The 27,813-nt window shown below is 46.2% G+C and overlaps 1 protein-coding gene across 1 annotated transcript; it reads right to left on the bottom strand.

Moving 5' to 3' along the window:
• Window positions 1-1,144: 1,144 nt before the first annotated feature.
• Window positions 1,145-26,301, bottom strand: ANKRD42 (ankyrin repeat domain 42). The gene is made up of 12 exons (XM_032219706.1): window positions 26,274-26,301; window positions 24,285-24,448; window positions 22,411-22,518; window positions 20,401-20,520; window positions 16,850-16,985; window positions 12,950-13,150; window positions 10,179-10,304; window positions 9,288-9,393; window positions 6,723-6,892; window positions 5,070-5,196; window positions 1,666-1,816; window positions 1,145-1,328 (listed from the first exon to the last, which is right to left on the bottom strand). The coding sequence occupies exons 1-12, from the start codon at window positions 26,299-26,301 to the stop codon at window positions 1,182-1,184; spliced, it is 1,584 nt and encodes a 527-aa protein (XP_032075597.1). The 3' UTR covers window positions 1,145-1,181.
• Window positions 26,302-27,813: the final 1,512 nt, after the last annotated feature.

Raw genomic sequence — 27,813 nt, 5'->3', positions numbered from 1 at the left:
TGTTTCCTGGTAAAATTACTGGGAAAATCTGATTGGGGGGAAAACCCACTTAGGGTTAGGGTTAGCTCCCCATGAACTCTACAGCAAAATGGACATCGCAAATGGATTCAGAGCGCAACGGTATGCTTACGAGGGCGCAGACTTTTCCTGCCTGCATTATCCACGTTTCCTGGTAAAATACATGGGGAAGTCCCATTGGGGGGGGAATACACTTAGGGTTAGGGTTAGCTCCCCATGAACTCGTACAGCAAAATGGACATTGCCAACGGATTCGGAGCGCAACGATATGCTTAGACGGGCGCAAACCTTTCCTGCCTGCCTTATCCATGTTTCCTGGTAAAATACATGGGAAAATCCCATTGGTTGGAAAGCCCACTTAGTGTTAGGGTTACCTCCCCATGAACTCGTACAGCCAAATGACATGTTTAAAAGGTTGCACAGAAAACTGATGTTCGACAAGTCGGGTGAATCTGGATTTTAAGGAGATTGCGGCTACGGGGCCCATAAACTGTCTCCTTAAACCAAAATCCGTTCAAATTTAGATGTCCCGTGAAGACAAAGAGGTTACACATTTTCCTTTCCCCCTTCAAATTCAGATTCTGGCAAGGCAATGTATTAATGGTGTCACAAACCGGTGTGCTTCGACCGTGGCACGACAAAACCGCGCTCGACTAAAGCGCGCCCGATTAAACCGCGTCACTGACATCATCAACAGGGCGACAATAGCGAGCGTGGAGAAAGAAGGGCGCTTTAAATAGCGCTTTGAAAGCAAGCCGATTCAAGTTAAGGTAAGGGTTAGGTTTAGGGTTAGGTTAAGGGTTAGGTTTAGGGTTAGGTTAAGGGTTAGGGTTAGGGTTAGGGTTAGGTTAAGGGTTAGGTTTAGGGTTAGGTTTAGGATTAGGTTTAGGGGGGTTAGGTTTAGGTTTAGGGGTTAATTTTAGGTTTAGCGTTTACAGCGTGCTTCTGTCTCCGCGCTGTTGTCGCCCTGTGATGACGTCAGCTACGCGGTTTCGTCGAGCATGCTTTAGTCGAACGCGGTTTTGTGGTGGAACCTGCTTCGACTAGTTAAGGAGGTGACATTGTTAGTTAACCTACTTTTCTGCTTAGGATTGTACAGGAAGGTGACTGGACTTAATTCTCCTTTGAGTCAAATGCTTACTTTTGTTTATTCCTTACTTCTCTTAGAACCTTTTTACAATCACACCCCCAGGGCTGAAAGGAGGCTTTTTCTTCATCTTCTTCTCTTTCTTGCTGTCAAAACTCACTTTAGGCAAATCGGAGACGGCTGCGTCTGAGTCAGGCTCTTCTTTCGGGAAATCCAGTGACTCCTGCAAGCGACGTTAAAAATTAATCCAGATGGACCTCGACAGACGTGAACACTGTTCCCTATCTAACAAAATGAAATTCAGTGCAGAGAAAAGTAAAGTCCTACTCTTAGATAAGAGCTTCGCTAATAAGAGGGCTGGCAGGGTGGGAATGGGATCCGGGATGACAGAAAGGGGGACAGGCCTGCAGTGCCCGTGGGAGTGAGTGGCGTCAGGTTGGCCACACCCACTCAGGTATTGTGGCTCCCGGTGTTATCTGTAGGAAATGGGTCCAAATGGCTCTTTGAGTGTTTAAGATTGTATAGCCCCCCCCCCCTTCTAAAACAAAAACGATACTCACCACAGGGAGCTTATGGGTCGAAGGCATCTCGTTTTTTTCTAGTAGCTCTTTGAGTTTTCCTAGTTCTGCTCGGGTTTCGTCCAGTTGAGCTTCCAACTTCTCCCGTCGCATCTGCTCATATTCCAGCTGCATATTCAGCTCAGAGATGGTCCTTTTGAAAGGCGGACGAAAATCAGCTTCAGAAGATGCTACGGAGCCCACAATGTCTGTGGCTTACCAAGACAGTTGTGAAGTGAAGTGGTTTGCCATTTTACAACCTTTCTCCGACCTTCAGCGAGTCACTAGAGGTGCGAGGTGGCGCAGTGGTTAAATGCAGCACTGCAGGCTACTTCAGCTGACTGCAGTTCTGCAGTTCGGCTGTTCAAATCTCACCGGCTCAAGGTTGACACAGCCTTCCATCCTTCCGAGGTGGGTAAAATGAGGACTCGGATTGTTGTTGGGGGCAATATGCTGACTCTGTAAACCGCTTAGAGAGGGCTGAAAGCCCTATGAAGCGATATATAAGTCTAACTGCTATTGCTATTGCTACTACAGTTGCGCGGTTAGTAACAGGGTTGTAAAACGAATCTGGCTTCCCTCGTCACTTTGCTTGTCCGAAGGTCTCAAAAGGGGATCACCTGATCCTCGAGACACTGCAATAAATCTTCAATCACCATTTGAAAATGGGTCTCCAGCTGGGTGCTGAGATAAGGCCCTGATACAGACGTTTGCAGTCGTGGTTAAGGTGCTGGCCTAGGAACCCAGAAGATTGGGAGTTCTAGTCCTGTCTTAGGCATGAAAGTCAGTAGAGTGACCCTGGGCCAAGCACCAGGTGACTGTGAGTTCTAGCCCTGCCTTAGCCATGAAAGTCAGTTCACTGACCCTGGGCCAAGCACCAGGTGACTGTGAGTTCTAGCTCTGCCTTAGGCACGAAAGTCAGTTCACTGACCCTGGGCCAAGCACCAGGTGACTGTGAGTTCTAGCCCTGCCTTAGCCATGAAAGTCAGTTCACTGACCCTGGGCCAAGCACCAGGTGACTGTGAGTTCTAGCTCTGCCTTAGGCACGAAAGTCAGTTCACTGACCCTGGGCCAAGCACCAGGTGACTGTGAGTTCTAGCCCTGCCTTAGGCAGGAAAGTCAGTTGAGTGACCCTGGGCCAAGCACCAGGTGACTGTGAGTTCTAGCCCTGCCTTAGCCACGAAAGTCAATTGAGTGACCCTGGGCCAAGCACCAGGTGACTGTGACTTCTAGCCCTGCCTTAGGCATGTAAGCTCTGAAGATGATGTTGGGAAAACCATGTAAAGACTATGGTTACAGAAGCAATAGTATGATTTAAGCCCTGGAATCAGAGAAAGAAATTTGGATTGGCTCTACCCTAATTCATAATAAGGAGAGAAGGGAAAACACAGTCAGGCTTTCGAGACCAATATTAGCCCCTTGGGGTAGGCCAAATGAAAGCATAGACTCCATAGATTTGTCTGCAATTCTACTTTATTGATCGGTGGAGTCTATAGTAACAGAATCTTTCCCGTTTAACTCAGTTTAATGGGGGGGGGGGGGGATCGCTCTCTGTTTTAGTCGACCAGCAGAGGGCAGCAGAGTAATAACTTTTCAGAAGCGAATTATTTCTCTTATGAAGGAAGAGTAATCATTCTGATATTGATAACCATCCAAAAAACTTTAACTCTTTAACTTTAAACTTTAAACTTTAAGTCAAAGCATCGTGAATACAACACCAGTGAACTTCTCAGCCGCTTGCAAAAAAATATTTACCTTTAATTTACCTGTAAGGGGTATTTTGAAATTCAAGGGATGTGATGGAGTCGTGGCTGTGTTAGATTTTTATCCAGCTTTTATTGCTTTATAAATAACTCAAGGTAGAGAACATACATAATATTCTTTCTTCCTCCTGTTTTTCCTCACGACGACCCTCTCAGGTGGGTTGGGCTGAGAGAGAAGGATTAGCCCAAAGCCACCCAGCTGACTTTCATGTCTAAGGTGGAACTAGAACTCCCCATCTCCTGGAGATTGGCCCGAAGTCACCCAGCTGACTTTCATGCTTAGGGAAGGACTAGAACTCACCGTCTCCTGGTGTTTGGCTCAAAATAACACAACCAGCTTGCATGTCTAGGGCAGGACTAGAACTCACCGTCTCCTGGTGATTGGCTCAAAATAACACAACCAGCTTGCATGTCTAGGGCAGAACTAGAACTCACCGTCTCCTGGTGATTTGCTCAAAATAACACAACCAGCTTGCATGTCTAGGGTAGAACTAGAACTCACTGTCTCCTGGTGATTTGCTCAAAATAATACAACCAGCTTGCATGTCTAGGGCAGAACTAGAACTCACCGTCTCCTGGTGATTGGCTCAAAATAACACAACTAGCTTGCATGTCTAGGGTAGAACTAGAACTCACTGTCTCCTGGTGATTTGCTCAAAATAATACAACCAGCTTGCATGTCTAGGGCAGGACTAGAACTCACCGTCTCCTGGTGATTGGCTCAAAATAACACAACTAGCTTGCATGTCTAGGGTAGGACTAGAACTCACCGTCTCCTGGTGATTGGCTCAAAATAACACAACCAGCTTGCATGTCTAGGGCAGGACTAGAACTCACCGTCTCCTGGTGATTGGCTCAAAATAACACAACCAGCTTGCATATCTAGGGCAGGACTAGAACTCACCATCTCCTGGTGATTGGATCAAAATAACACAACCAGCTTGCATGTCTAGGGCAGGACTAGAACTCACTGTCTCCTGGTGATTGGTTCAAAATAACACAACCAGCTTGCATGTCTAGGGCAGGACTAGAACTCACCGTCTCCTGGTGATTGGCTCAAAATAACACAACCAGCTTGCATGTCTAAGGCAGAACTAGAACTCACCGTCTCCTGGTGATTGGCTCCAAATCAGCCACCCGGCTCTCATGTCTAAGATGGAAGTAGAACTCACTATCTCCCGGGACTCAAATTCACCCAACTAGCTTTCACTCACCATCTCCCGGTTCCTAAGCGGACACCTTAACCACTACACCAGGTTGTGTCTCGTGGAGTCTAAGCAGGGGTAGGTTTCAACCGGTTCGCGGCGGTCCCTGCGAACTGGTTGGTCGGCGAACCCGGAAGTAAGTAACTTCCGGGAACGGCGAAGGGCCCACCCGCCCGCCCGCGCTCCTTACCCGGTTTTGACGAGTTCTGCGCTTCCACGCATGCGCAGGACGCATACAGCGCCTGCGCGATCCTCCAGGAGCAGCTGGAGCATCACACAGACGCTAGTACACATGCGTGCACCGCACGCGTGCACGAGGACGCCGCCGGCCCCGTTCCAACCGAACCGGTTGGAACGGGGCGAGAAACCCACCCCTGAGTCAAAGCATCGTGAATACAACACCAGTGAACTTCTCAGCCGCTTGCAAAAAAATACTTACCTTTCAAACCTTTTCTCATCGAGTTTGGTCTGCCTTTCCTGGGGAGTGATGCCTCCAAGCTGCTTGAAGTTGCTGAGGGCCACTTCTAGGAGACCTTGCAACTCTTCCACTTTTTGGTAGGCTCTTCCTGCAAGAAAAGGTTTTATTTTATTTATTTAACTAAATCTCAGAGCCTTTTTGTGAACCTGCTTGAAACCAGAACCCTAATTTTGCAAAACGTCTTCTCCAGTGACACGGTACTGCAAACAAGGGCATACAAAACCTTTGCCAGACCAATTCTCGAATACAGCTCGTCTGCCTGGAATCCGCACTGTATATCGGACATTAATACAATTGAGCGGCTCCAGAGGTATTTCACGAGAAGAGTCCTCCGCTCCTCTGCTCACAACAGAATCCCTTATGCCACCAGGCTCGAAATCCTGTGCTTGGACAACCTGGAACTACACCTCCTATGGTTTGACCTAAGCATAGTACACAAAATTGTCTGCTACAAGATCCTACCTGTCAACAACTTCTTCAGCTTCAACCGCAATAATACACAGGCGAACAATCGATACAGACTCAAGGTAAACCGCTCCAAACTCGATTGCAGAAAATACGACTTCAGCAAGAGAGTGGTCAACGCCTGGAATGCTCTTCCTGTCTCCATTGTTACATCCTCAACCCCCCCCCCCCCAGCTTCAACCTTAAACTGTCTAGCGTGGACCTCAACCCCATTCCTAAGAGGTCCGTAAAGGGGGCGTGCACAAGCACACCAGGGTGCCTACCGTCCCTGTCCTACTCTCCCCATTTATTTTTACTCATTTCCTTGGTTCATGTCCATGTTTATACTTACACCTGTTATCTTGTACATGTTTGACAAACTAAATAAAATAAATAAACAAACAAATGAGAAGCCAAACCATTTAAGCAAAATAGCAAGCAAATAGAAAGCAAATAAGAATCACAGCGTTCGGTGCAGCCTTGCTCGCAATGGCTGATTTGGCTGATCCCTGAATTCTTTTAGGACACCGTACAGGTAGTCCTCAACTTACTACCACATTTGAGCCCAAAGTTTATTACGTTGCTAAGCGAGACGGTTGTTCGGTGAGGTTTGCCCCCCCCCCCCCCGTTTTGAGACTTTTCCTGCCGCGTCTGTTAAGGGAATCACTGCAGCTGTTAAATTAGTCCCACTGTCATTAAGCGAATCCCAAGGACTTGGCTTGTCAAAAGGTCGCAAAAGAGGATCGCGTGTCTCCGGGGATGCTGAGCCCGTCATAAATAGGAGCCGGTTGCCATGCATCTGAATTTTGATCACGGGACCACGGGGTTGCAGCGACGGTCATAAGTGTGAAATAGAATTCTATTCTATCCACCATAGAATTCTTCTTCCTCCTCCTCCTCCTCCTCCTCCTCCTCCTCCTCTTCTTCTTCTTCTTCTTCTTCTTCTTCTTCTTCTCCTTCTCCTTCTCCTTTCCTTTTCTTTGAAGACGTTTTGCTTCACATCCAAGGAGCTTCGTCAGTTCCGATTGTCACAAGGAAGAGTTCAGTTCTGACCGTTAATTCGAGGAGTGGAATTTAGTTTCATTCTCTAGCAGTGACTTCCCGGCTCTGGAGGGAAAAATGTAAAATAAAATAAAATAAAACCTTTACCAAAGAAGTCCTTGGACTTACCCCGAGCGTCGATTTTCTCTTGCTTGCTTTCCTTCAGGTCCTCCTGGTTGTCGGTGCTCCCTTCCACCCCGTGATGTTCGAAGAAAGAGGGGTCTTTGATGTCGATTTCCAGATCGGAATCGTTTCCCATCTTGTTCTTCAGGTAGGCCACGACAGCTAGCTGGGCAAATCTGCACAATCCACAGGCCAATTTTAGTGACTAGAAAACGACAACCCGCAGACGATTCCCATGCCGACTTTTTTAATGTCGGCTCATAAAAAGTCGGAGGTAGCTTCATGGATGGAAGCCCTCTTGTTAAAACTGTTCTGTTTCAGGGGTGTCAAACTTGATTTCATGGAGGAGCCAGTGGTGAAATTCATTTTTTTTTCACTACAGGTTCTTTGGGCGTGGTGTGGCTTGGTGGGTGTGGCTTGGTGGGCGTGGCAGGGGAAGGATACTGCAAAATCCCCATTCCTTCCCCATTCTGGGGCCAGCCAGAGGTGGCATTTGCCGGTTCTCCGAACTACTCAGAATTTCCGCTACCGGTTCTCCAGAACCTGCTGAATTTCACTCCTAGGAGGACCGCATCAGGGTTGTGCTTGGCCCCTGGGTCTTGAGTTTGACACCCCTGCATGCACTGTCTCTCTCTTTCCCCTCCCCCTACGCCCCCCCCGTGTGTGTGTGTATGTGTGTGTCCATCCAATCACATTGGCTAATAAAGAATTCTGTTCTATTCTATTTTATTCTAATTCCATTATTCTATTCTATTCTATTTTCTTTTCTATTCTATTCTAAGTGTACATGTATTGTATTATGCCCTATAGATTCTATTCTATTTTATTCCAATTCCATTATTCTATTCTATTCTGATTCCATTATTCTATTCTATTCTAATTCCATTATTCTATTCTATTCTATCCTATTTTTTATTCTATTCTATTCTAAATGTCCATGTATTGTATTATGCCCTATAGATTCTATTCTATTCTAATTCCATTATTCTATTCTATTCTAAAGATACATGTATTGTATTATGCCCTATAGATTCTATTCTATTTTATTCCAATTCCATTATTCTATTCTATTTTCTATTCTATTCTATTCCTTTTCATATCCTCTTCTCTTCTTTCTTTCAATATTCTATTCTATTTTCTATTCTATTCTATTCTATATGCCCTATAGATTCTATTCTATTCTATTCATATTCTATTCTATTCTTCCTTTTCATATTCTATTCTATTCCTTTTCATATTCTCTTCTCTTCTTACTTTCCATATTCTATTCTATTTTCTATTCTATTCTATTCTATATGCCCTATAGATTCTATTCTATTCATATTCTATTCTATTCTTTCTTTTCATATTCTCTTCTCTTCTTACTTTCCATATTCTATTCTATTTTCTATTCTATTCTATTCTATATGCCCTATAGATTCTATTCTATTCATATTCTATTCTATTCTTTCTTTTCATATTCTATTCTATTTTCTATTCTATTCTATATGCCCTATAGATTCTATTCTATTCATATTCTATTCTATTCTATTCTATTCTATTCTTTCTTTTCATATTCTATTTTATTCCTTTTCATATTCTCTTCTCTTCTTACTTTCCATATTCTATTCTATTCTATTTTCTATTCTATTCTATTCTATTCTATATGCCCTATAGATTCTATTCTATTCATATTCTATTCTATTCTTTCTTTTCATATTCTATTCTATTTTCTATTCTATTCTATATGCCCTATAGATTCTATTCTATTCATATTCTATTCTATTCTATTCTTTCTTTTCATATTCTATTCTATTCCTTTTCATATTCTCTTCTCTTCTTACTTTCCATATTCTATTCTATTCTATTTTCTATTCTATTCTATTCTATTCTATATGCCCTATAGATTCTATTCTATTCATATTCTATTTTATTCTTTCTTTTCATATTCTATTCTATTTTCTATTCTATTCTATATGCCCTATAGATTCTATTCTATTCATATTCTATTCTATTCTATTCTTTCTTTTCATATTCTATTCTATTCCTTTTCATATTCTCTTCTCTTCTTACTTTCCATATTCTATTCTATTCTATTTTCTATTCTATTCTATTCTATTCTATATGCCCTATAGATTCTATTCTATTCATATTCTATTTTATTCTTTCTTTTCATATTCTATTCTATTTTCTATTCTATTCTATATGCCCTATAGATTCTATTCTATTCCGTTCCATTCCATTCCATTCTATTCAATGGATTGAATTCATGGAGGCACTTCACATTGCCTGAACAATCCCGCCTATGCATGCACGCACGGCTGAACCTATTATGGGGTTCTTGCCGGACTTCCCCTTCATTACAAATGCCTCTCGTTCATGCTGTCTTGGGAGAGGGCCGGGAGGCGGAAGCAGCAGCCACTGCCTGTTAAAAAAAAAAAAAAAAGCAGGCCATTGCCTGGTCTCAGGTAACCCAGGCTTAGCTTTTGCTCATTCATTGCCCCCATGCTGACGACCCATTTAAGTGCTGTCTGTTGGCTGAACATGCAGGAAAACCGCTCCACATTCACTCCTCGCTTGAGCTGTGGTCACCTCTTTGCAACGTCCTTGGGTGTTTCTCCGGCATCATTGGCAATATTGCAGTCGGCTTCCCTGTTAATCAGCCATTCTAAGATGTGTAAGTGACCTTGTCCGGCCGCTGGCGAGAGACAAAAGGAAACATCAGATGCAAAAACGAAACTTAAAGCAATGTATCAAAGCAAACTCTACCTAAAACGCAGGGGTGAAATCCAGCAGTTTCTGACAGTTTACGGAGAACCAGTAGCGGAAATTTTGAGTAGTTTGGAGAACTGGCAAATGCCACCTCTGGCTGGCCCCGCCCCCATCTATTCTCTGTCTCCCGAGTACCAGCTGATCGGCAGGGAATGGGGATATTGCGGTAACCTTCCCCTGGAGTGGGGAGGGAATGGAGATTTTACAGTATCCTTCACCTGGAGCGGAAAGGGAATGGAGATTTTACAGTATCCTTCCCCTGGAGTGAGAAGGGAATGGAGATTTTACAGTATCCTTCCCCTGGAGTGAGAAGGGAATGGGGATTATACAGTATCCTTCCCCTGGAGTGGGGAGGGAATGGAGATTTTACAGTATCCTTCCCTGGAGCGGGGAGGGAATGGAGATTTTACAGTATCCTTCCCCTGGAGTGCGGAGGGAATGGGAATTATATAGTATCCTTCCCCTGGAGTGGAGAGGGAATGGGGATTTTGCAGTATCCTTCCCCTGGAGTGAGAAGGGAATGGGGATTATACAGTATCCTTCCCCTGGAGTGGGGAGGGAATGGAGATTTTACAGTATCCTTCCCCTGGAGCGGGGAGGGAATGGAGATTTTGCAGTATCCTTCCCCTGCCATGCCCACCAAGCCACGCCCACAGAACCGGTAGTAAAAAAATCAAATTTCACCACTGGTAAAACGGATATTCTCCGGACCTTTGTGGAGGAGCGTTGATCCTCGATCGTCTCGTTCGTTAACGTTGATGATTTTATTTTCCAGGAGCATCCTTAAGGTGTCCAGGTCCCCTCTGAAGGCAGCATCATGCCCTGGAAAGCTTACATCTTTGCAAAGAAGGAGAAGAAAAAGAAATCAATGAATTTGGATCACGATGGTCCACCTGAGATGGCTAACTTTTTTTGGTGCCGAGAGCGCCTCCTCAAACACCTATAATTCAATGCTCTCATTCCCCCCCTCGTGCTCCACACACATGCCCGGATAACCCCCTGTGTGCACCCCACACCCACACATGAGTGTGCAACCTCACACATGCATGTGTGGTCCCGCTGTGTGCTCAACCCCCGTGCATGCAAGTGCACCACTCCGTGCATCCCACCCCCTGCGCATACACGCAAGCTTGAGTGCAAGCTTGCACTCAATCCCGACAAGACCGAGTGGCTATTGATGCTCCCTCCCAAGGATGGTCCAGCTATTCCATCTCTTAGTCTGGGGGGGGGGTGAAACTATACGCCCCTCAGAGAGGGTTCGCAATTTGGGAGTCCTCCTGGATCCGCAGCTGACGTTAGAACATCATTTGTCGGCTGTGACCAGGGGGGCCTTTGCCCAGGTTCGCCTGGTGCACCAGTTGCGACCCTATCTGGACCGGGAGGCCCTTTGGATGGTCACTCACGCCCTCGTCACCTCAAGACTGGATTACTGTAATGCGCTCTACATGGGGCTGCCCTTGAAGAGTGTTCGAAGACTTTAGTTAGTCCAGAATGCAGCCACGCGAGCGATAATGGGGGTACCTAGGTACACCCACGTTACACCTGTCCTCCGCAAGCTGCACTGGCTTCCTATTGGTCTCCGGACACGTTTCAAGGTGCTAGTCGTTACTTTTAAAGCCCTACATGGTTTAGGACCTGGCTACCTGAAAGACCGCCTCCTGCCATTTACCTCCCAGAGACCTATAAGATCACACAGATTAGGCCCCCTACGGATTCCATCTGCCTGTCAATGTCGGCTGGCGACCCCCCGGGGGAGGGCCTTCTCTGTAGTTGCTCCAGCCCTATGGAATGATCTCCCCGTGGAGATCCGGACCCTTACTACTTTTCCGGCCTTCCGCAAAGCAATTAAGACCTGGCTGTTCCAGAAGGCCTGGGGCTGTTTATCCAGCCCCACTTTAAGTTATATGAATGTTGTGCGATTTTAATGTCTGTTCTTTTTAATTTTTATATGTTCCCCCTCCCTGCTTTATCTGTAAGCCGCCCTGAGTCTCTCAAGAGTGGGCGGCATACAAATCCTAATAAACGTAAACGTAAACCCCCACACACATGCTTACTGCCTCCTGCACATGTGCGACAGAGACCCGAAAATCAGCTGGCCAACAGGGGACTTTGCTGGATGTGAATGAGAGGAATTCACATGAGCTTAATAAAAAGGGGTTTTGTCAGGAAAAGGAGTCTGCTTCGTGATTGTGTGAAGCCTAGGTCAGAACACGGAGCTCGGGAGCCCATTTTTGCTGGCGGAGCAATAGGGCCACCACAGGCACCCCCGACACGAGTGACATCGAGCTGGCCATGCCCACCCCGGTCAACCAAAGTCAAATGCAACCCTGATGCAGCCCTCAATGAAATCAAGTTTGACACCCCTGGTCTCGCTAATAGGAGAGAACATTTGTAACTCAGGTTTGAACCGTGGATGCAGATGTATTGCAGATGTGACCTTACTAAGACCTACTTCTTTGCACTCTTTTCTTTACCGTATTTTTTGTAGTATAAGACGGACCAAGATTTTGAAGAGGCAAATTTTTTTAAAAAAAGTTTTTTCACTCTGAAGACCTCCCCAAAATGGCCCATTTTTCACAAAAATGGGCCCATTTTTGTCAAAAAAAAGAGCCATGCATAGCCTTTAGGAGGCTTATAGAGTGCTCCTGGGGGTTGGAGGGGCAAAAAATGCCCCTTTTCTCTCTCATTTCTGCCCCCCCCAGCCCCCAGGAGCACTCTGGAAGCCTCTTAAAGACTATGCATGGCCATTTTGGTGAAGGGTGTTAGGAATATAATCTAACGGTTGGGTTGGCAATATATAAATCATATAGCAATGTTGTACCTGTTTCTTTAAATCATTCTGTAAAATGTGATTGATTCAATCGGCCATAAGAGGGAGCCAGAATGACTGTTAGTTCTCTGTTTGTTAGATGCTGGGCTGATCTGATCTGAGTGTTTTGGAAGCTGGCTGCTAGAAAGTGCCGTGAGCTATTGTAAGTTTTGCAACTGCTAGCAAACTTTGATTATTGGACTGATTATATGTTACTGCACTATGTTATTTGGATTATCCCTTAACTGAAAGACATTGATGACTGACTGTCTTATCCGTGTATGACTTGGACTGTTTGATGGACTCTGATACCTCTATTTCCACGAAAGTAAAAGCCTATTTAAACTGCAGTGTCTCTGTATGCTGGTTTGTGTGTTCTCCAACACAACTCTCACAAGCTTCTCTGAACGAACTCGCTCTCCCAACAGGGAGCTTACCTAACAAAGGGGGCGAGGTTTCAGAAGGCCAAAAATGCTGCATTGAGTGTATAAGATTTTCAGCCTCTTTTTTGAGGGAAAAAGGTGCGTCTTATACTCTGAAAAATATGGTAATTAAAACCTGCATTCTGTGCATTGCAGGTTCTAGTAAAAGTGAGGAAAGCTGCATTTGAGAAAAGCAAAATACTAGCCTCACAATTTCTCTCCCTTCTAAGGTTTTGCTCATTTTCACGTACTTTCTTCCTCGTCCGATGACTCTTCCTCCTCCTCCATACTGTTCATGTAAACCAGGATGTTTTCCTTGTAGAACCTCTGGGCCAGATCCCGTGGGGTCTCACCATGGTCGTTCCGGGCTTTCAAGGAGTGGACCAACGTGGGCATTTTGCTCACCAAATATTTAAAGCAGTGCAGATGGCCTTCCATAGCGGCCAGGTGAACTGGGACACAATAAGAAAGATGAGTCCAACATTTGAGCTACTCTGACAGTGACAGATTAAGAGCGTTGGAAGGGACCTTATAAGTTATCTAGTGCAAACCCCCATTATATCGTCATGATATAAAAAAAGATTTTGAGCCTCTAGAAAGAGTGCAGAGAAGAGCAACAAAGAGGATTAGGGGACTGGAGGCTAAAACATATGAAGAATGGCTGCAGGGACTGGGTATGTCTAGTTTAATGAAAAGAAGGACGAGGGGAGACATGATAGCAGTCTTCCAATATCTCAGGGGTTGCCACAAAGAAGAGGGAGTCAAACTATTCTCCAAAGCACCTGAGGGCAGGACAAGAAGCAATGGGTGGAAACTAATGAAGGAGAAGAGCAACCTAGAACTAAGGAGAAAATTCCAGACAGTGAGAACAATTAATCATTGGATTGATTTACCAGATTAACAAAATTGGGAGGGACCTTGTAGGTCATCTAATCAACCCCCCCCTTCCAAGAAGGAGATCCTACACCATTTCAGATAGATGGCAGTCCAGGTTCTTCTTGAAAGCTTCCAGTGATGGAGCTCTGGCACCTTCTGTTCCATGGCTTGATTGTTTTCAATGTCAGAAAGTTCCTCCTTATTTCTAGGTTGAATCTCTCCTTGGTCAGTTTCCATCCATGTCTGGCCTTCAGGTGCCTTGGAAAATAGCTTGACCCCCTCCTCTCTGTGGAAGCCCCTCAAATATTGGAAGGTTGCTATCATATTTCCCCTGGTCCTTCTCTTCACTAGACCAGCCATGCCCAGTTCCTGCAACCGTTCTTCTAATGTTTTAGCCTCCAGTCCCCTCATCATCCTGGTTGCTCTTCTCTGCACTCTTTCTAGAGTCTCAACATCTTCTTTATAGTGTGGTGACCAAAACTGGATGCAGTATTCTAGGTGTGAACCTAGAACCTAATCTGGACCAATCCTTCCCCAACCTTCTAGGTATGTTGGGTGCACAGCACAATCCCCCAATGAAGGAAATTACATTGAAATGGGTGTTTAAAGGCATGGGAGTCAATGGAGCTTCAATCATTTCCATCAAAATTTTAGATTGTGCAGAGATGAACAGGTTAACTTTGAAAATAAAGGAGAAAGAGGAATGGGTGCACTTCAAGGTATGGGAAAGATTTTATGGTTGGCTAGAGAAAGAAATCTAGAAAAGAAAGGGAGAGAGATAGAATCCAGACGACACACTATTAAATGGAAAAGGGGAGGAAGAGGGGGAAAACAGAAAAGAAAGTGCTAATATACAAGTATATGTTCAAGAGTGAGATATAAGGAAAAAAATAGGATATGTTAGCAAAGGAAAGGGAATAAGAAATGATAAGCATCAAACTATAATTGGGTTTGCGGGAATACCACCCCCCAAAATACACAAGTCGAGAATGGAAAAGAGATAACCACAACAACAGAAAAGGAAAGGAAGAGAGGAGGAGAGGAGAAGAGAGGAAAGGGGAGGGAAGGAAGAAAGAGGAAAGGAAGGCTGGAAAGGACAGAAACAGAAGGCGAGAGGGTAGGAAGGGGAAGAGGAAGAGAGGAATAGGGAAGGGAAGAAGGAAAGGGAAAGGAGAGGAGGAAGGAAGGGAGGGAGGGAGGGAGGGAGGGAGGGAGGGAGGGAGGGAGAAAAGAAAGGGAAAATAGGGTGGTGATAACACAAAATAGGTGTACGGCAGTGGTGGGATTGAAATAATTTAACAACCGGTTCTCTCCCCTAATGACCAGCTGGGTGGGAGTGGCTCAGTAGTCATGTGACTGTGTGGGCGTGTCCAACTCCGCATCACTCAGGTCGATGGGCGCTTCACCTTAGCTGTTACAATGTAATCAGGGTTAACCAGAGAGGCAGTTTCTGTAAGCAGGGTTTAGGTTAGGTTTAGGTTTATTCGATTTATATGCCGCCCTTCTCCCAAGGACTCAGGGCAGCGTACAACATTAAAAGAAACACATAATACAAAAGTTTAAAAGAAATTAAATAGGATATCCCAAACCCAATTAAAATTGACAATCACATTTTTTAAAAAAAAGAATTCAAATTCAAATTAACAGTGATCAATAATTTGTTTTGTTTTGTTCAGGCCAGGCTGGCTTGCTGGAAAAGCCAACTTTTTAGGGCGTGTCAGAAGGACCGGAGGTCGGGGATTATACGAAGCTCCGGGGGCATCTCCTTCCAGAGGGAAGGCGCTCCCACAGAGAAGGCTCTCCCCCTGGGGGTCGCTAGCCGACACTGTCTGGCCGACGGCACCCTGAGGAGGCCAACTCTGTGGGATCGCACTGGACAATGGGAGGCTACCGATGGCAGTAGGTGGTCTCGCAGGTACCCTGGGCCTAAGCCATGGAGCGCTTTAAAGGTCATAATTAGTACCTTGAATCAGGGCAATCAAGATGAGGCTAGAAACAACACCAGAATGTTTCCTTCCTGCCTTCCTTCCTTACAGGATTAGCCCTATAAAGTGTGTGTGGGGGGAAATAAGATTTCTTCCAACAACTGGTTTTCCCAACTACTTAGAAAGTTAACAACCGGTTCTCCCAAATAGGTGCGAACCGGCTGAATCCCACCACTGGTGTACAGGGATGGTAAGCAAAGATTCCAGAATGTATATTTTAACTTTTTATATGGAATAATAAATGTGTAGGAATGATAAATGTAAAGAAGAAGAACAATAACTATGTGCGTGTATACCTATAATTGTATGTAAAAGAGTTTAAAAAAACTTTTTAAAAAATCATTTCCATCTTTCTTATTTTTACAAACAAGGCAGCAAGCATAGACAGCGTGCCTTTCTCATTCTATTTTCCCCTACGACAGCAAACTTGGGAGATGAGTTAGATTGAGGAGTTAGGTTGATAGAGAGAGAATGGCCCAAAGTCACCCAGCCAGCTTTCCTCAGTCTATCTTTAAAAAAAAAAAAACACCAGAAATTGTACTTGGAGAAAAATCCAAACCTAGAACAGGCCACCAACTCATTTTTCCCGCTGCCATAATAACTTCACGCTCTTCCTCTGTCCCCTGGTTCACGAGGATGACTGGGAAGTTTGCAGTATCCTTCTACATGGGGCTGCCCCTGAAGAGTGTTCGGAGACTACAGTTGGTCCAGAATGCAGCCGCGCGAGCGATATTGGGTGTACCTAGATACACCCATGTTACACCTATACTCCGCGAGCTGCACTGGCTTCCTATCGGTCTCCGAACGCGCTTCAAGGTGCTGGTTATCACCTTTAAAGCCCTACATGGCCTAGGACCCGGATATCTGCGAGACCTCCTCCTGCCACATACCTCCCAACGGCTGATAAGATCTCACAGGCTGGGTCTTCTCTGGGTGCCGTCGGCCGGAAAATGCCGGCTGACAACCTCTTGAGGGAGGGCCTTCTCTGTAGCTGCTCCAGCCCTGTGGAATGATCTACCCGCAGAGATCCTGACCCTTCCCACTCTCTCGGCCTTCTGAAAAGCCACTAAAACCTGGCTGTTCCGGCAGGCCTGGGGCTGTTGATCCCATGAACAAGGTCCAGCCCCACCTAGGTTGAGTGTATGGAGTGTTGCTTTTAAATCTGTTTTCTCTTTCCCTATATTTTAACTTTTTGTTTTTAATCTTGTACTTTGTAAGCCGCCCGGAGTCCTACGGGATTGGGCGGCATATAAATTTATTAAATTACAATTACAATTTCTCCCATCATACCGGGAAGGTTTCCATCCTTATCCGCATCATCTAAAGTAGCTCCCCATCGGACGAGAAGCTGAAGGCAGCCTAACCGGCCGTAGAAAGCAGCATTGTGAAGAGGCTTCCAGTCGTTCTTATCAGAAGCGTTGACATCCTGGTTTGTTCAAATGGAAGGAAGCCAACATTTCAGAGGGAGTCGTGGGCAGTAGGTGAAAAGAGTAAACACGGGAGCATTACAAGACTTGTGTTCCTGGGATTATAGGGATTAGCTGTTTCTTCCTCCTTGGCTTGAGGCACAAAGAAAATTTGCAGTACAGAAGATGTATTGCTCAAACCTACATACAAGAATCTACGTCAACTATAGTTTAATAGATGCCAGATAAGGGTCAGAGAAATTCAAGAGGGGTTGGGCTTAAACCACGAGAACATTTTGGTGGTCCGCAGAAAAATTATTTGCATTTTTTATATTGCACTAACTCAGGTGTGGGTTCCTGCCAGTTCTAACCTCTTCTATAGAAGAGGTTCCACAAATCTACCCTGCCGTTTAGAACCGGTTCCAGAACTCTCCCCCCGCCCATCCGCACATCATCAAGATGAAGAGCGAGAGGAGGAATTCTGGGAGTTGAAGTCCACAAGTCTTAAATCTGTCAAGTTTGAACACCCCTGGGGTTTTTTTTCTAACGGGTTAGGGGTACAAGGGCCTTGTAACTTTACAGCTTTAAGACTTGCACACTTCAATGCCAGAGTTCCTGAGCCAACATTTTGGTTGCTAAGCAAGAGCGTTGTTAAGTGAGTTTCACCACATTTTACAAGTTGGCCATGCTCACCCAGTCACATGACTGCCAAGCCACTCCCACTCAGTCACATGGCTGGCAAGCCACTCCCACCCAGTCACATGGCCAGCAAGCCACTCCCACAAAGCAGGCCACACCTACAGAAGAGGTTCTAAAAAATTTTGAAACCCACCACTGCACTAACTCAGGGGTCCTCAAACTACGCCCCCTGAGCCGGATACGTGCGATGAACGATTGTGTCGCTGCAGAGAGTGTCCCCCTTCAAGGTCTATTTGTGCGGGTCGGAGGGGGGCAGAAATTCCAACTTGGGGTCTGTTTCAGCCTCCTGGTGGGGGGCTTTGGGGGAAGGCTAGAGGGAGTCGCCGCTGGTGGCAAAGAGCCGGAGGGCCTCGTTCCAGTGGGACTGCATCATGGCCTGGAACTGGCTGACCATCCCAGCCCATTGAGCCTCCAGGCGCCGGCATCTGGCCTTGCACTCCCACAGGTCTTGCCTCTGCTTGGAAAGCCTATGCTCGTAGTCCTCAGTGAGGTGCTTCTGCTGAGCCTCCTTCTCGGCCAAATCCAATTTGAACTGAGCTGTTTTGCCAACTCTTTCTCCTGGGGGCTGCTTAGCTCCAGCAACTGCTTCCTGTTGGGGCCCTAAGGAGCCCGTGTGGGCAGGAAAGGAGTGGCGAGTAGAGGCTGGCAAGGTGCCCCTTGACATGAGTGACATTGAGTTGGCCACACCCACCCAGTCACATGACCACCTTGCCACGCCCACCCAGTCGGTCATTAGGCAGAACATATTAGTGGTCTGCGGGATTCAAAATTATGAATTTAGTGGTCCCTGAGATACCGAAAGGTTGGTGACTCCTGATCTAGACCATTGGTGACAATGCAATGACTCTAGGCTGATGACTTGCTTAACTCCATTCCTCAGTTCTGCCTGCCCTTCTCCTACATCTAGCAATATTATCTTCCCCCTTTTTTGCCTAGCTTTTTGGTGACTTCTCTGTGGATTCAAAAGAGCATCAATTCAAATTTGAATTCCATAGTAAATAAGACCTTCTTCAAATCCTGTTCAGTACTCAGTGGCTATACTGGATCTGGTAACCACAGGAAAACCACAAGTGAAAAACAGCTACGATGAAAATTAAATTCTTCCTTGAGAGCTGTTAAGCCAGTAAAACTATTAAACATGGAGTTTTAGTCCTTACGTTTAGTATATATTCCATTTATCTCTCACACGAGAGACTTCACAGCTCAGGTAATGGTGCGTGAGAATGACCTTGATGGATGGGGAGGGGAATTGATACTGCCTAGGGAAAAATTTAAATAAGGAGAAGGAAAGCCCACAGCTGAATAATAGACAGAGAAAAATAGAAACCATGTGCCCTAACTTATCAGGCAGTAAAAGAGACAGCGGGAGATTTCTACTTTCAGATGTAGGAAGTTATCACCCAGCCCACTCCCAGAAAAATGAAATATCCCAGGAAATATTGAAAAGGCAGAATATTTCTCTGGATGAGAAAAGAAAGAAACATGTTTTAAAAGACAGAATAGCTGCCTGTAGCTTCCTGCCCATCCCCCTTTGTCAATGGGCCATTAAGAAGGCCAAGCTAGTCCACTTTACATAATAAAGACTTCTCCACTGCAGCTCCGGGGGGATGGGAGTAAAAGCATGATAATATTGGCCCTTTACTCAACTGACCGCATGGCATCTGAGAACTCAACCAAACTTGGATTCAAAACACAGCCTAGAGAGTTGCCCCTGCATGGCCCCATGGGAGTCTGACAACCAATCAGAATACATTTCTTACACAGGAACAGGAAACAGAGAGGTGGGACTGAACAGGTTATAAAAAGCCTAGCAAGCCCCTCCCTCAGCCCTTCTCTTCTTCTCCACCAACATTGAAGCATGTGATCACCTTTTCTGTTCAGGGCTCAAGCCATGTGGTCCTGTCCACCATTAAACCATCTTTCCAAGCAGTCTCCATGACTCCAGTGTCTTTTTCCCCACTTGGAGCTGAACCCAGAAGGACATTTCTTTCATCACAGATTTTCAAGATATTGTTAAAATAGCCTTACAATAAAGTAGGGACTTTGCCTGTTTCTTGCCAGATCTGACAGGTAAAGGTTCCCCTCGCGCATATGTGCTAGTTGTTCCTGACTCTAGGGGGCGGTGCTCATCTCCATTTCAAAGCCGAAGGACCAGCGCTGTCCGAAGATGTCTCCGTGGTCATGTGGCCGGCATGACTAAATGCCGAAGGCGTATGGAACGCTGTTACCTTCCCACCAAAGGTGGTTCCTATTTTTCTACTTGCATTTTTTTTTCGTGCTTTCGAACGGCTGGGTTGGCAGAAGCTGGGACAAGTCACGGGAGCTCCCTCCGTTACGCTGCGCTGGGGATGCAAACCTCTGAACTGCCAACCTTTCTGATCGACAAGCTCAGCATCTTAGCCCCTGAGCCACAGCATCCCTTGACAACAGAACACAAATTTATGAACCTAACGTGGGAATGTGGGAAAGAAGAGGATGGAATTTGTCTCTAGCTTGACCTTCTTACACCAGAAGGAGGGCTGTCCACTGGGGGACAATCAAAAGTCAAAACCACAATCATACAATGTGCCATACGTATAAAGGGCAGACTTCCACTGCATGCTTGTGATGGCCATCTTGAATTTTTTGACTGCCCCTGAAGAAGAACACACGGCGAATGTTATGGAAAAACTAGAAGTGAGGTGAATTATACAGATTCCAATTAGAAATAACCCTTTAAAAAGTTACATTTCTTACCACTCCGCTCCGGAGCACGGTTTGTAACGTGAATGAGTGTCCGTGAGTCGCTGCGAGATGCGCTGGAGTGCACCCTAACTCATCTGGGACGCCTAGATTCACGGCATTGAGATGAAGGGCCTGGGGAATGCATAAATACATCTCTTAAATATATGAGCTGGCGGGAATATCTAGCAGTCTTTGCTTATTCTGACCTAGGCTTCCCAAAAGCCCAAAGCCGACTCCTCTTCCCGATAAAACCCCTTTTATTTAGGTTAAAGTGAATTCCTCTCCAGCAAAGTTCCAGACAACAGTCTTTCAAGAGATTTCACAACTACTGACCTTTATCAGACTTGGAAAGGTGCCAGGCTGATATCTTCCAAACGCCACACTGTAGCAAAAATTACTTGGCAAGAAGTCAGGAACAGATCTTCACCTGAATGAATTTAACTAATTGTCTCCTGCAAACTCCACTCCCCTTTCGCTCCTCTCTTATTTCCTCTGGGAGGGGCCATTCACCATCCACCTGCGGCTTTACTCCCATATCAACCCTTGTTCCTTAGCTGTTCCCTTCTCTAGCAGCTCTGCGCATGTGTACACTGGGAACAGGCTCCAGCTGTTCTTCTGCCCCACTGATGTCCAACTCCAAAGGCAGCTGATAACGGATGGCCCTGGCCCCACTTCTGCCTCTGAATCAGAGCCCTCATCAGAGCCTTCCCCAGACTCCAGGACTGGCCCAGGTTCCTCTGCAACCTCCTCACTGTCCGAATCTGCTGCCAGTTCCGCTGGCGGGCCACAACATTGGTTAACCTCAGAAAGCTAGAGAAAGCGAAAGGTAAAGGCGAAGTTTTCCCCGTCCAATCACGTCCAACTCTAGGGGATAGTGCTCATCTCTGTTTCTAGCTGAGGGAGTCGCATGACAATCTGCAACTGTTGTAAATGCATGTTGGTTGCCAAATGCCCGAAAATAAGGTGTGCGGAGGCAGCAATAGGATATGGCAATCCCTGCAGCCTGAAACAGCTGATGGTCGGGAGGTCAATCCAACAACAATCAGCTGCTTCTGCTAATCAGGCTCTGCTGAAACTGAAACTGAAATGGACTGTTTGCTGTTTGCTGCAAGGAAGCAAATTGCTGGGAGGCAGAGGCAGATTTTTTTTCTTGTTTTCTTCCCCAAAAGCTAGGTGCGTCTCATACTTCAGAGCGTCTTATACTCTGAAAAATGCGGTAACTTAACACCATTTTCAAATCTTTGACCATTAACTTCCTCCCAAGAACCTGGTTTATTACAGTAGGGCTGTCAATGTTTCTCAACCTTGATGGCTTTAAGATGAGTGGACTTCAACTCACAGAATTCCTTAGACAGGATGTTGCCTGGGGCATTCTGGGAGTTGATGTCCATGCATGTTAAAGCTATACCAAGATGGAGAAAAATATTGCTCTAGCCCTGAAAAAATTCCTAGATGACAGCTGGGAAATCTGGTTCCACCACAAAACCGCGCTCGACTAAACCGCGTCTGACTAAACCGCGTAGCTGACATCATCAACAGGGCGACAACAGCGCGGAGACAGAAGCACGCTGTAAACCCTAAACCTAAAATTAACACCTAAACCTAAACTTAACCCCCCTAAACCTAATCCTAAACCTAAACCTAACCCTTAACCTAACCCTAAACCTAACCCTAACCCTTAACCTAACCCTAAACCTAACCCTAAAGCTAACCCTAACCCTAAACCTAACCCTAAAGCTAACCCTAAACCTAACCCTTACCTTAAGTTGAATCGGCTTGCTTTCAAAGCACTATTTAAAGCGCCCTTCTTTCTCCGCGCTTGCTGTTGTCGCCCTGTTGATGACATCAGCGACGCGGTTTAATCGGGCGCGGCTTAGTCGAGCGCGGTTTGGACGGGTCACAGGGAAATCTACAATCCCTGTCCTAGAAATCGACTTGGGACAAATATGTCCTTTCCAAATGAATCCTGGTTTCTAATTAAACCAGTTTAACCCTTAATCTGGGTTAAAGGGAGACACTCACCTGCATGCAGGCATCCTGGCCTCGAATTGCGGCCAAATGAGCTGCTGTCCAGCCTCTTGCAGTCACCGCAGTCTGATCAGCTCCATGCCAGAGAAGCCAGTGAAGACACTAGCAAATAAGAAGACACATTTTAGTTTTCTACTGTGGGAAGGAAAATCCAGCTGGCTTCAGTTCCAAGCTGGGAGGAAGACACTGGAAACATGGAGGCTGATTGGAAAGATTGTTTATTGATGAAGCAGAAGGGTTGGTGATTCCGGGCAGCCGACAAAATGGACTTGGGAGTGGAGGGGGGGAGTTATGCCTATTGCACTTGAGCTTCCTGTTCCTGTGCAAGAACATGTCCTTTAATATTCTACTGAGTGTTGTCAGATTCTTGTGGGGGTCATGTAGGGGTCATGGCTGGCTCTATAAGCAAAAGAGGAAATGCAAAACCTAGGTCCGTGATGGCAAGCCTACGGCATGTGGTATAGTGGTGGGTTTCAAAAATTGTTCGAACCTACTCTGTGGGTGTGGCCTCCTTTGTGGGAGTGGCTTGCTGCCCATGTGACCGGATGGGAGTGGCTTGCCGCCCATGTGAGCAGATATGAAGATGCCGACGCCACTTGTCAGAACCACCTTAAATTACCTCTCACACAGCACTGGCATGCATAATAATAGGATGTAAACTTGTTTTTCAAAAGGCATCTTTGGTTTGCGTTAAAACAACTTCAACACACGCAATGTTCTGATTGCACCACAAACACAGTAGTCATCCTTACCTTTCACAGAGGCACTGAGTTTTATAAATAGGAGCATGATAGTGTAGAATAATCATATCCAAGGACCAGTGGTGGGTTTCAAAATTTTTTGGCACCTCTTCTGTAGGTGTGGCCTGCTTTCCGGGTCCACTGGTGGAACCTCTTCTAACCGGTTTGGGAGATTTGACGAACCGGTTCTACCGAATAGGTGTGAACTGGTAGGAACCCACCTCTGGTACCACAGGTGGCACACCAGCCATCGCCCAGCCTAGATCCAGTGTGCATGTGCGTGCACCTCCCACCGGCCAGCTGGTTTTCACGTCTCTGCCATGCATGCACGGGGAATGGGGCACATGCACTCAGATTGCATTTTGTGGGTTGTGTGTGCACCCACACCCTGTTTTGGGCCTGGAAGGCATCCCGCATCAACGTGGAAGCCAAAACAGGGTATGGGGGCACTGCACAAGGCCCCTCCATGCTCCGTTTTGGGCCTGGAAAGCTTTCTGCACCAACTTGGAAGACAAAAATGGGCAAAGTGGGGCAGGGTGCATGCACGGGGGACATGCACGCATGCGAGCTGCGCATGCATGGGGGGCATTTGCATTGTATTTTGGAGTTGCAGTCTTTGGGCACTCAGCACCAAAAAGGTTAGCTTAGTGTTTGTCTGAGCTAATCTTGTCAACCTTTGGCTGGTTGCTTATCTGAAGTTTCTGTCTGACCCAGTCTTTCTGAATGGATTACCACAGCTGCATTTCTAAAAGCTGACCTCCTTAGTTAGCAATAGCAATAGCAGTTAGACTTATATACCGCTTCATAGGGCTTTCAGCCCTCTCTAAGCGGTTTACAGAGTCAGCATATCGCCCCCAACAACAATCCGTGTCCTCATTTTACCCACCTCGGAAGGATGGAAGGCTGAGTCAACCCTGAGCCGGTGAGATTAGAACCGCTGAACTGCAGATAACAGTCAGCTGAAGTGGCCTGCAGTACTGCACCCTAACCACTGCGCCACCTCGGCTCTAGTTCCTCAATCCCTGGGCCACCTGAGCGGTGGGCCTGGCACGCAGGTGTCAACTCGTTCACTTATCCATCCCTTCTTTTCAATTTGAAAGAACACAGGGCCACCGGATGGTGTCTTACCTCCAAACTTCCGGAATGGGCTGCCCAGTGCAGAGGAGTGAATTTATAGACTGGATCCACCTCATTAATGCTGACGCCAAAGGTCACCATTTCATCCAGCTGTTTGACGTTCCCAGTTTTGACGGCCTCGTGGATGGTTTTGCATTTTGGCTTTTTGGGCCGTTCTGCAGAAGGGCAAGGGGACAGCAACTCAGCAAAACAGAATAACGGAGTTGGTAGGGACCCTGGAGGTCTTCTAGTCCAACCTCCTGCTCAAGCAGGAGACTCTGTACTACTTCAGGCAAATGCCTGTCCAGGCTCTTTTTAAAAACCTCCAGTTTTGGAGTAGCACCCACCCTATCAGGAGGCAAGTTGTTCCACTGATTGTTGTAGCGGCCAGGAAATTTCTCCTTAATTCTAGGTTGCTTCTCTCTCTGATTAGTTTCCATCCCTTGTTTCTTTTCCTGCCTTCACTTGACAACAGAGCTGCCGTTTTGGGTTTGCAAACATCGGATGCGATTGATGTCAGCAAAAAGATACAGAAATCCTTAAGGCTTTGTTATCATCTAGTGTAGAGAGTAAGGATTTAAGGACTCCAAAAAATACGGTAATTCCGGTGGACATATGACCATTGTATCCTCGGTGACGCCATCTTGATTTTCTGTTCTGCACATGCGCAGAACAATCTTAATTGAAAAAAATCTATTTTTCCCCTTTTTAAATGTGCACATGCGCAGACCATTTTAAGCGCAAATGCGCACACATACAAAATTTTTCAGGCACCGAACTGGTAGAAATGGCAGCAGGTTATATAATACAATAGCAGAGTTGGAAGGGACGTTGGAGGGAGGAAGGAAGGAAAGAAGAAAGAAGGAAAGAAGGGAGGGAGGGAGGGAGGAAAGAAGAAAAGAAGAAAAGAAAGAAGGAAAGAAGGGAGGGAGGGATTAAAGAAAGAAAGAAGGAAGGAAGGAAGGAAGGAAGGAAAGAAGGAAAGAAAGAAGGATAGAAGGCTAGAAGGGAGGGAGGGAGGAAAGAAGAAAGGAGGGAGGGAAAGGAGAAAGAAAGAAAGAAAGAAGAGGGAGGAAGGAAGGAAGGAAGGAAAGAAGGAAAGAAAGAAAGAGGGAGGGAGGGAGGAAGGAAAGAAGAAAGGAAAGAAGGGAGGGAGGGATTAAAGAAAGAAATAAGGAAAGAAAGAAGGATAGTAGGGTGGGAGGGAGGAAGGAAGGAAAGAAGGAAAGAAGGGAGGGAGGGATTAAAGAAAGAAGGAAAGAAGGAAGGAAGGCTAGAAGGGAGGGAGGGAGGAAAGAAGGAAGGAAGGAAAGAAAGGAGGGAGGGAAAGGAGAAAGAAAGAAAGAAGAAAAGAAAGAAAAAAGAAGAGGGAGGGAGGAAGGAAGAAGGAAAGAAAGAGGGAGGGAGGAAGGAAGGAAAGAAGAAAGAAGGAAAGAAGGGAGGGAGGGAGGGAGGGAGGAAGAAGAAAATAAGGAAAGAAAGAAGGATAGTAGGGTGGGAGGGAGGAAGGAAGGAAAGAAGGAAAGAAGGAAAGAAAGAAGGATAGAAGGCTAGAAGGGAGGGAGGGAGAAAAGAAGGAAGGAAGGAAAGAAAGGAGGGAGGGAGGGAAAGGAGAAAGAAAGAAAGAAAGAAAGAAAGAAGAAAAGAAAGAAAGAAGAAGAGGGAGGGAGGAAGGAAGGAAGAAGGAAAGAAAGAGGGAGGAGGGAGGAAGGAAGGAAAAAAGAAGGAAAGAAGGGAGGAGGAAAGAAGAAATAAGGAAAGAAAGAAGGATAGTAGGGTGGGAGGGAGGAAGGAAGGAAAGAAGGAAAGAAGGGAGGGAGGGATTAAAGAAAGAAGGAAAGAAGGAAGGAAGGAAAGAAGGAAGAAGGAAAGAAGAGGATAGAGGGAGAGAGAGAGGAAAGAAGGAAGGAAAGAAGGAGCGAGGGAAAAAGGAGGAAGAAAGACAGAAGGAAAAGAAAGAGTAGAGAGTAAAGGAGGAAGAGGAGACAAAGCAAATCTCACCCTGTTGGGAGGTGACAGCAGCCGGCATGGTCCAGGGTTCTCTGAAATCTCACAGCTCTTCTCTTCTCCTTTCCCTTCCTTCCTTCTTAGTGCCTCTTTGGCTGCCAGGAAGTTGCTATGGAAACCCTGTACACTTCCTGCGATGCTCTGTCGGCCATGTTCTCTCCTGGCAGGTGGACTGGAAGCCTCCAGACCTCAATCTCCACTAAAGCAACTTGGGCTTCAATCTTGAGCCAAGCTACCTGGCAATTGGGCTTTTCTTTCCTTTTTCCTTTGAGAACAGAATCACCTGCATTCAGGGAAACCTGATTTAAATCATAATAATGATGATTCCGGGTGAGTTCACTGCAGCTAAATTTGCAAAACACAAATTTAGGCAACGGGGATTACGTTTGGTGTGTTGTGAGAAGGGGATAACGGTACAAGTTAGTCCTCTACTTACAACAGTTCATTTAGTTACCATCCGAAGTTACAACCGCACTGGGGGGAAAAATGACATGACTATTTTTCACACTTCTGACAGTTTGCGGCATTCCCTAGGGCAGTGTTTCTCAACCTTGGCAACTTGAAGATGTCCGGACTTCAACTCCCAGAATTCCCCAGCCAGCATTCTAGGGTCACGTGATCAAAATTCAGAAGCTCGGCAACTGACTCATATCTGTGACGGTTGATGTGATCCTCTTTTGCGACCTTCTGACTAGCAAAGTCAATGGGGAAAACCGGATTCACTTAACAGCCACCTGACTAATTTAAGAGCTAATTTAATGACTTCACTTAACGAATGTGGCAAGAAAAATTGTAAAAGGGGGCAAAACCCGCTTCACAAATTTCTCACTTAGCAACTTGTTGGGTTCAATTGCGGTCATAAGTTGAGGACTGCCTTTCGTGCGAACTTGATTTACAAGCAAAATAAACCGAAGCTTTGTTCAGGACAGACGGCTATTATTCTGGGGGAGATTCTTTAGAGCCGTGAGAGCAAAACTATGACACGCGTGCCCGAAGTGGCACACGGAGCCATATCGCCTGGCACATGCGTCATTGTCCGTTCCTCTTCTGGGGTCCTGGCGCACATGTGCACATGACAATCAGCTGGCCAATGTGTGACCCACAGTGCTGGAAACCGGAAGAGCTGGTCTCCCAACTGATTGGTGCATGCGCGTGCGCAGCAGTAACCGGAAGAATTGCTGGCTGGCGCGCATTCACATGCCAAAAACCAGAAATACATTTTCCAGCGTCCAAATGCTCCCTTGGCAGCTCCTCTTCCTGGTCGCGGCCCGGACGAGCACACATGTGCATGTGCTTTTTGGCACTCGGTAGAGTCGTGGTTTCATGTGCTGCTGACGTCTCACGGATGGGGCTTCTCTTGTTAGCGTGGCCCTGTTTCTAGCATGCCACGCCCCAGTGCCAGTCCATGGGCGAAGAGGGGTTGGGTGCCTTTGCATTGGAAAACTAGATATACTTGGCCTAAAGGATTGGAGGCAACACGTTAGCTGAATTCCACTACTTGAGGGGCTGTGCCAGGGAAGAGGGGGGTCAACGT

This window comes from Thamnophis elegans, chromosome 6, assembly GCF_009769535.1.
Source record: "Thamnophis elegans isolate rThaEle1 chromosome 6, rThaEle1.pri, whole genome shotgun sequence".
NCBI classification, from domain to species: domain Eukaryota; kingdom Metazoa; phylum Chordata; class Lepidosauria; order Squamata; family Colubridae; genus Thamnophis; species Thamnophis elegans.
The sequence above is the reverse complement of the archived record's forward strand: the minus strand, read 5'-3'. Positions and strand labels throughout refer to the sequence as shown.